The following is a 14397-nucleotide window of genomic DNA, read 5'->3' as shown; positions in this document are numbered from 1 at the left end:
AACATTGTAGCCTTTCCTGAAACTGTTTAACAGCTGTAGGACTGGAGTTTTGGAGTAATAGGATTGATTTGCCCATTTGCAGTGGAAAGGACTTTATTTATTAACACTAACAGAATTAGGTACCTATAATGTTCAAAGTTTGGAGAAACTTAATGTGAATATCTGACTTTTGGTATCAGTGATTCTATTCCTTGTCAAATCCTTGCTGTCTGTTGAAAGAATTATTCTATGGCATTGAGCAATCAGACTGGCATCTGGATAGGCTGCCTGAAGTTCAGGGGTGCATTGCTTACCTTCTGTCCCTTTGCAATGATTGTGTACTGAAAAGAATGGAGTGAAAGAGTAGATAGTGATATGCTACTCATTCTGTGCTGTTAACATATGGCAGCTCTGGCTGTTGTTCTGATTTGATTTAAATTGAGTAAAAAATATATAATGTGTGTGTGTGTATATATGTAACATTTAAAATTAGTCAAAAAATGACAAGAATTGAGGCCATGAGGTAGATCTGAATTGTATTCATTAGCAAAATTGTTCATTTGCTGAATAACAGCAATAGCCATCTTGTACTTATTCCTGAAGAACTCAATTTTGGCAGCTGCTGTCGGTTCTAATAATAATCTGTGGGTCTATAAATTGAACAGTGAGCTAGTGGAAAGTTTGCAAATCCTGATGAATTTCACAGATGTAATGGAAATACATCAACTCACAGGTGTCCTCTCTCTAAAGCCCTAAATAATTATTTTCTTGTATGTGTATTATTTGTTATGATAGGATGAGCTCCAGGACAAGGACTTTTACAGTGTTTGGGAGGTCTTGATGCTTCTTGATACATGTTTTCAGACCTTTATTGTTGTTGCAAGTTTTGGAAGCAGGAACCACAGATACCATTAGATATTAGATAGATACCATTAGATAGATATTAGATACTAGATACCATTAGATAGATGCCATTTCCTGTCATTGCCCAAATGCATAATTTATGGCATCATACAGAATGTAACTTTTTGTGCCTGATCTGTATCTTTTTTTGAAATTTCCCAATGTCCATGTGTGTTAATAAATAACAAGAGCTCAAATACCAGCGTTGTTCATAATGTATAATGATCTAGTGGCTACAGTTGTGGCTTGGTATTGAAAGGAGAGGGAGATAAGTAAGAATGGTGCCTGAAGCTGTGCTTGATGACTGTAAGGAAGGCACTTTGAAAAATTTAGATACATGAACTATTATATCCCTTAAGGTAGAGTTCCCTGGTTAATCATTCTTCCTCTTGTTATGAAGGGTGTCAGGGCCATAAATGTTTTCAGATTCATTTTAGACAGGTAGTTTGTGTTTCTGTCTCTGGTGGGTTACACACCTTGTTTTGGAGGAGGCCCTTCTTGTATTGTGCTTGTGGGGTTGGTGAAAGCATCTTTGGCATTACGTGATTCTGCCACCTGGTGGCTTTGACAAACAGCAGGGGCTTCAGATGCCGCTTAAAAGTGCATCCCCTCGCATGGAGGGAAAGTGGCTTAAAGTAGATGTGGAAGATGAGATACATGATGTCTGCATCTTGTTTTTCAAGTTGAGCATTTAAGAATCAGTATGCAAGTATTTAAAAAACTTCTGATTACTACACTTGCCAGGCTTCTCTGGGTTTTAAAATACGAGATTAACAGAAGACAAATCTCCGTGTAATGGTAACTACTTCCAGCTGAAATGCAATTTAGAGAAGTTATCATGTTGTGTGCATTGTGTATTTCAAGGTTCTTTTAATCTGGTTTCTTATGCTTGAAGAATTACAAATATCAATACTAAATTTATATTAGTACTTAAATATAAGAGTCTTTTCCTGGCCCTTATTACTTTGGCATAGCTGAAAAATCAATTTAACAAATTATCACATCTCAAGTTGTGCAGTGAATATCAGTTTTGGTACTGGTCTGTTCTTTTCAGTTGAAGTTGTGTCTTTTTGTGTTTTTCTGTATTTGAGGTTATTCTTCTAATGCAGTGATGGTAAAATTTCTGTATATAGGTCAATTTAGCAAATCTGTCATGTTATTTCAATCAAATATAGTATTTCTAGCTTCTGATTGTTCATAGGTGTTTTAATGCTTGCAAATAGAGATTTTAAGTGGAGTTTGGATGTGGCTTGTGTCCATAACTAAACAAGGTTTTTACACATATTTATAAATATACTTTGTTCTGCTGCTATCTTACATTTGTGTACCATAAATGTAAAGTGAGAAATGCCTTTTCTCACAATAATTCAAGTCGGGAAATTCTCTTTCTTACAATAGGTGTGGGGAGATTTTACTTCACTTAAAAAGCAAACGTATGCTTACTGTTGTTACTACAGTTTTCAAATTGGACAGGTCATTCAGTGCACTTACTTCAGGGTCCTTCCAGTCCTTCTTTTGTGTGACTGTGTTTGGTTTTCCTCTGCAGTCTCTCCTTCCCATCGGAAAGGAGATTTAGAAACAATTTCATCAGTACATACTTAGGTTGATGGCTTTAGCTTGGTCTCTCCTGTATAATATCATTGTGTAAGAAATGTGTATGTTCTCCACATAAAAGAAATACAAAGCATCTCTGAAGGTAGGCCTCTCCCATATTTATTCAAATGTTTTTTAACTTTGTAGGGACTTAAAACAAGCAAAACTTATTATCCAGCATAAACAGAACAGATGACTGGGGATACAAGCATTATATATATAGCCAACCCAGGACACATGGTAATCTTGATTACTTGTTTCTGTAGGTCTTCTGTCCTCCTCAGATTTCAGTTAAAATGTACCTTTGAGATTCTATATGAGTTTTTTGGTGGATGACCTTTTTTTTTCTCCAGTGTACAGTCTTCAATTTTTATGTACTAGAAATTCTTTACCTACTGTACCTGCACTTATTTTGCAAGTACTTTCATGGTATGGAAGTAACTTGATGAAGGAAACTTAATCAGAGGTGAAGTTGCTATTTTAAGGTTTTCTGTGCTTTCAGAGTTAAAATCAGAAGTCAGACCTCAAGAAGAGCAACCATAGTTTGGAAAGGATCTATAGAAACTCTTTTTAAAAAGTTTCTTCTAGCTGTTCCTTTCTTCAGCTTCATAGTATCAGAGGAAAACCCCTTGTTCTTGCTGCAAAAAAAGGAAATATTCCATGTACTCTCATTAATCTGCTTCTAATTTTATAGAGAAATAATAATTCTAAATTTGGATTGATGACTCACCATGGCTTCACTGTATTTTGAAGAAAATTCAATGCTGTGTTGTGGCTGATGCTTAGAAGAAGAAAACTGTTCTTGTTTCAGATCTTAAAGTGAAGCACTGAATGTTGTTAGTGTCAGTATATAAATGTAGTATCTTCTTGAAAGTATAAGTGATAATGTGTAATATATAATTACTAATCTAGGCTATGGAAGAAAATATAGGGCTTTCAGAGTTCTGTTTGAGAGCAAAAGGAGAATATATACTGAAGAGGGTGAGAAGTTCAAGCAAAAAAAGAATTTGGGCAGCTTTAAAAAGGAAAGTGCCAGTAGGTGTTAGGGAATGTAAGGCATGCCAGAGATACTCAGAAAAGAAGGGAAGGAGGCCTGTTGCTATGGTGATGCCAAAGTCAATTGATAGTAGCTCTGTGCTGGCCTTGTGCTATTGTTACAAGGCATTATCTCTGGTTTGCATGGCCAGGTTTTGGTACTGAGGGGGCACAGGGGCAGCTTCTGGGAGAAGCTGCTGGAAGCTTTCCCCAAGTCCTATAGAGCCACTGCCAGCTGGCTCCAGGGTGGGTGTGCTGCTGGCCCAGCTGAGCCCCTGAGTGACTGTGGCAGTGCCTTTGGGATAACAGATTGAAGAAGGGAGGAGCAAACCTGCACAGTTGCAGCTGGAGAGAGGAGCGAGAACGAGTGAGAGGAACAGCAAACACCAAGGTTGGTGGAGAAGGAGTGGGGGAGGAGGTGCTCCAAATGCTGGAGCTGAGGTTCCCCTCCAGCCCCTGGTGTAGGCCACGGTGAGGCAGCTGTGCCCCTCAGCAGCACAGGGAGGTTCAGTGGGACCACAGAGATCCACCTGCAGCCCTTGGGGGGCCCCCACACCACCCACATGGGTGGATGTGCCTGAATGAGACTGGGACCCTGTGGGAAGCTCACTCTGGAGCAGGTTTGACAGGACTTAGGACACTGTGGGACACCCACAGCTGTTCCCTAAGGACTGCACCCCATGGAAAGGACCCACACTGGAGCAGTTCATGAAATATTGCAGCCTGTGCGAAGGATTCATGTTGGAGAAGGTCCATGGAGGACTGTTTCCTGTGGGAGCAGGGCAGGAGTATGAGTCCTCCCTCTGAGGAGGAAGGAGTGGCAGAGACATGTGATGAACTGACCATGATCCCCATTCCCCATCCCCATTTCCACTGAGGAGAGGAGATGGAGAAATTTGGAAGTGAAATTCAAGCCCATGAAGAAGGGGCCAAGGGGAATGGGTTTTAAGATTTGGTTTTATTTTTCTACTCTGCTTTGACTAGTAATAAATGAAACTGATGTCCCCATTTTGACTCTGCTTTGCCCATGAGGGCAACTGGAGATTGTTCTCTCCCTGTCCTTACCTCAGCCCATGAGCCTTTTGCTTTATTCTCTGTCCCATAGCCAGGTGAGGAAGGGAGTGACAGAGTGCTTTTGGGGGGTACCTAGCATCCAAGCCCCCACAGACATAAAGTCAGTATATATAGTTGTTGGCTCTAAAATGAAATACAGATTGAGAAATTCATTACAGCTGTCTCACCAAAAGGATTTACTTGCATCTTCTTGTCAAGCAATACATGCAGATTTTATATACAAAGCTTTAAAAAATTCCAAAAATAATTAAAGAAAGGTGATAATAAGATTTGCTACCATAGTAATTAAATTTGTTTGAGTACAACATATGAATCTGTTCAGATACTTCATATGAATGATGGAAACTTTAAAAGCCCAAAACCATAGATGAAGTTGAGTAATATTTCTGAGGCAAGGGGGAACCATAGAGAATTAAAAATAACTTTGAATATAGAGATCCACATAAAAAGATGGCATAATTGTAATAGATTGCAATTACTTAGCTTTACGCTGGGATACAGATACAGGTGTGTGTGTGTGTGTGTGTGTGTATGAATTTCTTAACTGTATTTCCATACTTCATTTGTTTTAAAATGTAGAATTACTGAGTTTAGTGGATTTTGTATTGTAAATTCAGACATGGGGCCTCAGGCAGCTGATGATGAAAGTTTCACGAGCAAAGACTAGTTAAACTAGAAAAACAGTTAAAATGATAAATGTTTATTTTAAAAGACTAGGAGTAATATAACATGTAGTAGTGTAATTGTGTTATATAGTTGTGCAACTGTGTAATTAAAATCTATGTGATTTATTTTCTACTTCTAATTTCTCGTTTTCAGCTGGAGAATTTGGTACCTAGCATTCTAGAGACTTTCTCTTTTGGGAAATTACATCTTATTTTTGAGTTAAATCTTTGAATCCTTGAGATAATAGAAAAGGGAAGACCCAACTCATGTTGACATCTGTGTGAGGTGTTGTCGATGTTTGGGAGTTTTTCCCATTTTTTTTTCTTCTTCCCTTCTTTTCTTCATTGTTCTTGAAAAGGGTCAAGGGGTTTGCTTGCTTCCTTTACCTTGTGCTTTCCCACCCAGGCACTTCCAGTGGACTAGGAAGTAGTGATAGTTGACTTCTTTGTGTTTAAGTTACTGTTAAAATGAAGTGTGAGTTTTGAATATTCAGGAACTTTCATGTAGCTTTGAAACACATTTTATCAGCAAAATATAAATATAAAATTTTGATCAATTTTAGGATGACTCACTATAAGACACATCTCAGTAATGTTCTTGTTCTGGAACTGCTAGGACCTGGAGCCTTGAAGGGACAGGAAAAACCTGGAAAAGTTTAAGCAGAAAAACAAGTATTTCAGTACTGTGAGAGACTCTATCAAGATGAGTTACAGTTCTTGGAATTTTTGTGGTGTCTGCAAGAAAGTAAGCACTATCAGGGTGTTGTCTCTGAGTACTGAGGAAGAATATATTTTTTAATTACTCTTTCTTCCTAAAATCCATGTTCTGGCTCTCTTGAAATATTTTTAACAAGGCTGTGTTTGTCAAATAGCATGAGTTGATTCCTGAAGAAAGGTATCTAAATTTAGCTGAATCTCTGTGTTAAAAATAGCGGATGAAGAAGGAACCCTAATCCAGGGTCTTATCTAAAAATAGTACGGTATGTGTAACTGGGAGTAGGAAAAATGCACATTTACCTACAGCAGGAGTCCAGAGAGGGGGTTGATGCAGTGAAGTATAAATATAATAATGACCTAAAGACTTAAGTGAGTCCTAAGGGCTAAAATTTTAATCCCTCAGAGGATTTAGATGAAGTTATGTCCTGCAATGCATTTACCACTTCTCTAAAAATTTGAATCCATTGTTACAGATGAGAATTCAGAGTCAGGTGTCCTGGCTATGTGCCATTATTTTTACATGAATTTTTATTCTGTCAGATAAAGTACATGAATATTGTTGCTATTTATGTGCTCCTTGCTCTGAGAGATATCTATATTATTATACTAGAGGTCTTGTGAAAGTTTGGTGCATACCATAGAGGTGAAACTAGCTAACAAAGTGTAAAATAACTTGATAACCATAAAAACTAAACCACCAGTGTGTTTTCTGCAGCAATTTCATTTGAATACCTACGAAGTAGATTAGTGGCTTTGCTTTGTTGTGTGTCTTAAGGCTGGTACTGTAAGGAAAAGGTGAACTAACTGCTTCTCTTTAGTGTATTTGGGAAAAACGTGCTGCAAACAGTGGAAAGAAATGATTGGGTCCAGTGTCTGTCTTAGCACACTGCGTTGTATATCTTGTGTTAAACAGTCTTGTAATACGTACCCAGGTCTTCTTTAGGAATATAGTAGCTTGATGTTGTTGTTAGCTTTTCTTTTACTATCTGAATCTAGTAAGTTGTTATAGTAATTTTAAACAGTCTTCATTACTACTTTGCTTCTTCTTTCTTAAACAAAACTGTGCAAAATTTCTATACCATATATCAGATGCATAAACATTAGTGGAGAAAACCTACTTGACCGTTCAAGAAAATGAAACAGTGCAAAAAATGAAGAATAAATTTTATTTCAATTTAAACTAGTCAGGAGTCAAGCTTACTTAAAGAAAATATTTTGAGGTATCTGTACAAATAAAGATGATCAACAAAATCAAGATATTTTTTAAGGAAAGGAAATATGTTATATGTAACACTATTTGATATTTGGAGTGTCCATAATAGGAATTTTAAAATTGAAATGCATTCTTCTCCATGCACACACTCTTGAGTAAATAATCCAGAGATATTTTTGAGGAACAGCTAAATGTTAGTGATGTTTCAAAACTATGGATAATTTCTTCATCAAAAAGCATGGGACAAGTCCCATTTACTCAAGTTACAACTTTTTTTTTTTTTAACCTTAATGCATTTCTTGTTTGTTTTTTGGTTTTTTTTGGTTTTTTTTTTGTTTGTTTGTTTTTTTTTTGTTTTGCAGGACACAAAATTATGGATTATAATGGAATATCTGGGTGGAGGCTCTGCCCTTGATCTAGTAAGTAAATGACCCATTTTTTTTTTTTACTTCACGTAACTATATTCCTATCTTATAATTCTGGAAACTATAATAGATCACTTGGCTGTGGCAATGTTCACTTTCAGGAAAGGATAAAAGTATTTGTCAATGCCAGAAAAATGTTATTTTCCATGAGGCATGACTGATTATTTGTGTAAGTAGAAGGGAACTAAGCAACATAATATTGGAAGCAGGATATAAACATCTTAGAATGCTAATCTTCAGTCAGCCAGAGAGCACTAGTGCCTGAAAATAGTTTTTGTATCTCTTAATTCTGCCACCACAACCCTTATACAAATTTATACATTTTAATGTATCTTCCTTACCATCCCCTCCCCCAGACAAATAAACAAAAGGTTCCTTGTTTGAAGTCTTTCTGAAGCCTAAGCAGACAGAAATACAATTTCGGCTGGTATTAAAAATAATATTTCAGAGAAACAGAAGAAGCTCTGGACTCCATGGAGGGTACAGAGGCCTTGCAGGGAGCCCTGGATAGACCAAAGGGCTGTGCAATCATCAAGGGTATGAAATTTAACAGGAGCAAGGACCTCATTCTGCGCCTGGGATGGAGTAGCCAGGTTTGAATTGGAATTCAAAGGGGTCAATGCAGATCATGTTTTATGTAACTGAATGCTGATATTCAGCTATTAAAAAGCACTCAGGCCCCTTCCCAAATGACACACCTCCTTATGTTCACTGTGGATTTGAAAAACACCATTATAGAAATAATAATTCATGTTTTAAGTATGTGAAAATTGTTATCCAAACTGTGGCAGAGTGTCTTTGTAGCAGAGTTTGCAGTTGTCAGATAGGATAACTGATAAATGCTTGAGGAAAGAGCAAAAGGAGCAAGGTCACTGTAAGGGGATTCTGCTGGTGACATCCAGAGCACAGGAGTGAGTGTTAAATGTGGGCTTCCTGCAGTTGTGTATTTTTGAATGCATTTATACCTTTAGCTTCCACATCTGTTAGGAGTTCTGTGGTTGTTAAGTTTCCCATAAAGATACGATAAAAAATCTGGATGTATTATTGTGATCACTTTTTTCTTCCGGACAGAAGAGCAATTAGAAATTGTGTTTGCTTTCATAAATTAGCTATTGCTTTCTTTGTGTAGGTATAAGATAGCAGAATGAAAACACATTTCCATATTTTCTTCTTTTTTTAAAATCTCACAGATTTCACTTGTGTGATCACTGTGTGTTTATTATCTAAGTTTGTTGCCTAGAAATAGTAGAAAGTACTTGTTCACATCTTAAAATATTATTGAAGAAATTTCACCCCAGAAATTAAATCATCCTCTAAGTGTCTATTAAGCACCTTTTGTGTGCTTCATTAATTTTCAGTTTATGTTCTGGTGTATGTTCTCCTAGTTCTAACATGCACATTATGGTTCTCAACTAGAACCTGGCATGCTTTGCCATGTTTTCATACTCAAGGCAAGGATTACCGAGATCCTTGAATTCCATGTTCAGAGTGCACACATGTCATTCTAGCTTGGTGTTTTCTGTACTTGAATATGCAGTGGATGATTTCAAAATCCTGCCTCACAAGGAAAAGTACATATAGTGCAACTGCATGTACATTTTTGGTCAAATTTTGAGTATAGTTCAAGTTTGTGACCAAGGTACAAGTGCCGGTCTTCTCAGATTTACTGTTTTCAGTAATTCCTCCTCACTAAGGTGAGCTGAAGCTGACATAAGAGGTTTTCCCCCATTAGATGTGCTGTGTCATGTTACCAAGTCTCAAACTGGTGCTCACAGCCTGGCTGGAGCAAAGCTTTGAGAATATCTTAGTGGGTTTCAGTGGTAATATTGTGTGTATTATCAGAGCTAAGGAAAAGCAAATAAGATTATAACTAAAGCTGCAAAGATAAAGCAAATGCATTGTTACATGAAATATTACCTCTGTTGCTATGCATGAGGATTTCTGAGGGATGTACTATTTTTAATTTTTATCTGAAAAGCCTTATCTGAAATGCTTTCCTTCTCCCAGAATGAAGCTTTAGAGGTACAACATTTTGATTGTGATTCAGTGAGTGCTGTTGTGCAGTAAACTAGAATAGTGGAATATTTCCAATATTAACTGTTGGACACAAAGTTTCAGTGTCTCCCTGGAGATGCCCTTATTGTTTAAGGACAGAGTTTAAGATGCCCTTATTGTCTCTCTGGGTAGTGACCTTTCCTCTGTTATTCTCACTTTTAGAATTCATATCACATGTAAAGTACTTTGGGATCATATAATGTTACTGATTCCTCTCATAAGAAAAATTACTTGGAATCTTTTAACAATTAGCAGATTTATATTTCCAGTATTACTTGAAAAAAAGTTAATGTTTTAAAGGTAATATTCTTTCAGCCTGTCAGTTTGAATTGAGTTTTAGAGAGTTTCTCAAAGTCCAGTGCAGTGTGTAGTCACAGATTGATGGATGTAGTACCTTGAATGTCTTAGCTTCTTGCTCAGGCTTTGAGATTTGGGTCCACATAGGGTCTGTGGAGTTGCACATCTAAGTTCAGTGTAATGTTAACAATCAGATGCTTTTCAAAGGCATAGTATATCTGACCACAAAGCAAAAACTCGAGGCTTTGTCTTTATGGCACCTTTAACAAATTTTACATAATATTTAAAATAATTTTTTTCTTTGCCTGTTTTTCATTAAGCCATTTAGTTTAGAACTATGTGTTTTAAAAAAAGAGTATTTTGTTTTGTCTCCCATTATGAAGTTAGAAAATTGGAAGTTTTGAGGGCTGACAGAAGGAGTAGTTTCTTTTTATAGTCACAGTGTTATTTTTGTTCTCTGTTTGTCCTTTTTTTATACATATTTAAACATTTCTTGCATCTCCTAGTTAGAGCCTGGCTCACTTGATGAAACTCAGATTGCTACAATATTGAGGGAGATACTCAAAGGACTCGATTACTTGCATTCGGAAAAGAAAATCCACAGAGATATTAAAGGTAAATTGTTTTATTTGTGATGAAAGAATATCAGAAGAACTCATGCAAACCTGTATGAGCACCCTTACATTGTCAAATGGTATCAAATATCTTCATTTCAGGTATTTCTTCTTCTTTATTCCAGCTGCTAATGTATTGCTGTCAGAACAAGGGGAAGTAAAACTGGCAGATTTTGGAGTAGCTGGGCAGCTAACAGATACACAGATAAAGAGAAATACCTTTGTGGGAACACCATTTTGGATGGCACCTGAAGTAATAAAGCAATCAGCATATGATTCAAAGGTGAGGTACTTCAATGCATTACTAAAGTCCCTTCCTTTTTCTAAATCAAATTGCACAGGTTGGTCTTCAGAATGCAGCTAATAACTTTGGCTGTGTCTGTATGAGGCTGTGTTCAGATGACACCTAGCAGCTAAAAGCTGTTGGTGAGGAAAGGTTTCCTAATTTGTATCTAAAGTTTACGTTTTCTAGTTTATTAAGACAATCCAGATGGCAAGAAATGATACAATATTCATGAGTGCATCTCATCACCTTTTTTTCCCACTCTATTGATGAGTATTTTTGGCTGTTTTAAAAGTAGAAGAGTGCAGATATTTAGAAAAAGTAGAAGAGTGCAAATATATTCAAAATGTTAATATTCTTCCTCTTGCATTTAGAAAAAAAGTAGCCAGCAATACAGTTGAAGAATATGGATTTGGTGGATGTGAAAGTGTTGTTTGAAAGGGCTGTTACTCATCTCTGGCAAAATGTGCTGCTCTGACCGTGTTCTTTCAGATTTGCCATTTGGGAGGTGTTGATATTAAATACCAAATTTATCTATATACACGATTTTGATCTAGGAGAGTGGCACATCAGCATACTGAAATCTCAAGACAAGCACAAAATACCAATTGTAATACATAGCTGGGTCACAATAGAAATGTGATTCCATTACTGTTCTCTGTATTCTCACCAGTATGGCACTGTGTGTCCCTACTTGCCAGGAAGGAATATGCCCACTAGAGCCACTTCAAGCCTATTGCTTTTTTCAAAGTTCTTTGTGTTAGTTACTTGTTTTTTATGATTCTGTTGGTTTGAGGTACATCTACAGCTCTTTGCTGCCCCTGCCTTCTCCCTGCCCCACATGGCCTGGCTAGCTCAGCAGGACACTCATGCATCAGGATAGGCTCTTTCCCAGCCCACTGCTGCAGATGTAGGTCTGAAACAAAGGTCACCCTCAAGCCCAATTTGTGTTAAGATCAACTTTCTTTATTACAATAACCAGTATTTCCTTATGTTCTTCCCTGAGCTCATCTTCCTCATCTTCCTTGCCTGTGTCCTCTGATTTCCCTTTATGGATTTGTTGATTGGCTGTATCTCCATGCAATGGGACAGGTTGGGATGTTTCTTTCCATTTGCCAAGGCTGATTCTGGTCTAGGCTGTACTATTGCTTAATTCCCTATTTGATATCTTTCTTTAAAGAGGCTATAACAAGCAAAACACTGTGAAACCTATAGAAACTCAAATAACTCCCAAATCCCAATTTAAAGTTGAGTAAACATTTTTTGAATGGTGGTAGTTGTTTTTTCCCTTTATGTTTTTGTGGGGGATTTTTAGTTAGTTTATTTGTTTTGTTTTTGGTTGGTTGGGGTTGGGCTTTTTGTTTTTTTGGGGTTTGGCTCCTGGGAGTAACTGTCACTTGTATGGACAAAGTATGATTCAGCTCTTACATTTTCCATTCTGGCTGTTTCAGTCTGCAATGTCATATGGACATAAGAGTCTTGGATACTTGATGAGGATTCCCAATAAAAGCTTGAAAGGGCTCTAGGTTTTGCCAGTGCTTCTGCTTCCTGTTTTGATTCCTGTCTTATCTGGAAACATGTTTTCTTGACATGCTTCATTTTCATATATCTAGTTCTCTGTTCTTTCTACTGTAAAACTTGTACTGTAAAAAGTAGATATTTAATTTGAAAGTGTCTTTCTTTTGCACATAGCCTATTTCTTTGACTTACAAGAACTTCAAAGCCAGACTGAATTTTACTCATTAGATTAGAAGAGGAAAGGCTTATGGCAGTATTGCAGCAAATAGTAGTTACCAGTGAGTTAGTGACTGTCTTCTGAACATGGAAGAATTTCTGTTCAAGATTTGAAACTTTAAAAATTGCAACATGTGAATGGACGGTCACCACATCTCAAGGCCATGCTTATCCCTCGCCATTTTCAGAACTATTTGTGCTTCTTCTGGGGTTTCACTGTCACAGTCAAGTCCATCCTAGAAATGCCTAATTGGGTACATGTGCAATTGGTACTTCCTTTCCTATCTGTGAAAGGGGAGGATATGGTTCCAGAGGAATATGGGTGTCAAAGTTTTGACACTGGCACAAGGCCAAATGCCCCCACGAAAATACACTTTCTCTGGTGTCTGCTGTGAGATTTTGACCAGGAATAAACAAAGCAGGCTCCCACTTGAAAAAAAGAAAAATTTATTAACTAAACTACAAAAACAATTACTAAACTACACACAAAAGAAAAGAAAACACAGGGGAAATGAAAACCTCACAAAAACACTCTCCTCCTCCTCCTCCCTAAATTCCCAATACAATACGTCTTCCAAAATCACCAATTCTGGGTCCAGCACCACCCCTTTAGAATGCTCAGCTTTCAGTTCCTCAAGAGGAGAGGGAATCCTTCCATGTGTCGAGGTGGCCTTTTTTGTCTTTGTTCCGGTGCTCTCACCACCAAACAGGGATCAGGGCTGCTTCCAGGGTTGTCTTTTTAAGGATGCTTTGTCCAGTTCCAGAAAAGCACAGTATCTCACCTTTGGGACATCTATCCCCCCCATATTTTATATACCCCCTGGGGCCGAGGGGTAGCCACACTGAATCTTCTTTGGCTCTAGGACATTTCTCCCCCTGGACTCAGTCTCTGTAACACACGGAAACATGGCTCTGTCCATGGCTACACAAAAGAGTCCAGCATAAAATGCCACTCCATCTTCTCCATTCTTCCAACATCTCTCACTCTCTCTCTCTCTGGTCCAGACCTTCATCACTCGTCTAGGAAGGGTTAATGTTCTGTGAAGTTTTCATTGTCCAAGAAGGGTTAAAAACTCCTCCAGGCGGCTGGACTCCTGGCTGCACACCCCCCTCCCCCAATCTCCTCAGCCGGGCTGCCTGCTGCCAGCACATGTTTACTAAATTTCAAGGTAACGGCCACAAACACAGGCTGCACTCTCTCTCTGTCTGTCTCCAAGGGGGGGGAACAGGCTGCCCATTGCTTCCCGGCATTTCTTTACTTCTTCCTTCCACCCTTGGGGGGGATGGGGGGCCAGGCCTACCTCTCCCGGGCCACGCCACATGGCTTTTCCCCTGCTCCCGCCCAGCCAGCAACTGGGCCGGGGGAGAGACCCAACTCCTTCCCGCCGGAAACCCAAAGAGAGACTGCCAGGGGGAGAGCCCTGCTTTTACCCTGTGTTCTCAGAGGTGGATCCAATGCCCAGTGGTTGGGCCAGATGGCAATATTCAAATCTGAGCACTCATTGGCCCTATCTACAGCATCCCAGAAATCCTGTTTCCGGGTCAAACCATGACAATGGGGTTAGTTATTTTTGATGATGGGTTTCCAAAACCCATCTGGTACTTCAAAGAGCCTAGTGTGCATGACTATACTAGCCATGGTTTGTTGCACTTTTTTGATCATTTTTTTGGAGGAAGGTCACTAGCAGTAGAGTTATAAGTACATGAGGAAAAAAGGAAGTATTTATATACATATATGTGTATGCAGGTGGAAGTCTGTGCACTCAAACACATGTAAATTTGGTGTTTATACTTCATATACACATGCTCC

General features: G+C 38.2%; 1 protein-coding gene across 1 annotated transcript in view; it reads left to right on the top strand.

The window, feature by feature from the left end:
* The window catches only part of STK24 (serine/threonine kinase 24), a 53485-nt gene that overhangs the window by 27887 nt on the left and 11201 nt on the right, over nucleotides 1-14397 (top strand). Inside the window, exons 3-5 of the mRNA XM_058824827.1 lie at nucleotides 7542-7598; nucleotides 10463-10571; nucleotides 10696-10853. Coding sequence (XP_058680810.1) covers nucleotides 7542-7598; nucleotides 10463-10571; nucleotides 10696-10853 — 324 coding nt within the window. The remainder of the gene's footprint in view (nucleotides 1-7541; nucleotides 7599-10462; nucleotides 10572-10695; nucleotides 10854-14397) is intronic.

This window comes from Ammospiza caudacuta, chromosome 2, assembly GCF_027887145.1.
Source record: "Ammospiza caudacuta isolate bAmmCau1 chromosome 2, bAmmCau1.pri, whole genome shotgun sequence".
NCBI classification, from domain to species: domain Eukaryota; kingdom Metazoa; phylum Chordata; class Aves; order Passeriformes; family Passerellidae; genus Ammospiza; species Ammospiza caudacuta.
This window is presented reverse-complemented; position numbering and strand designations above follow the sequence as displayed.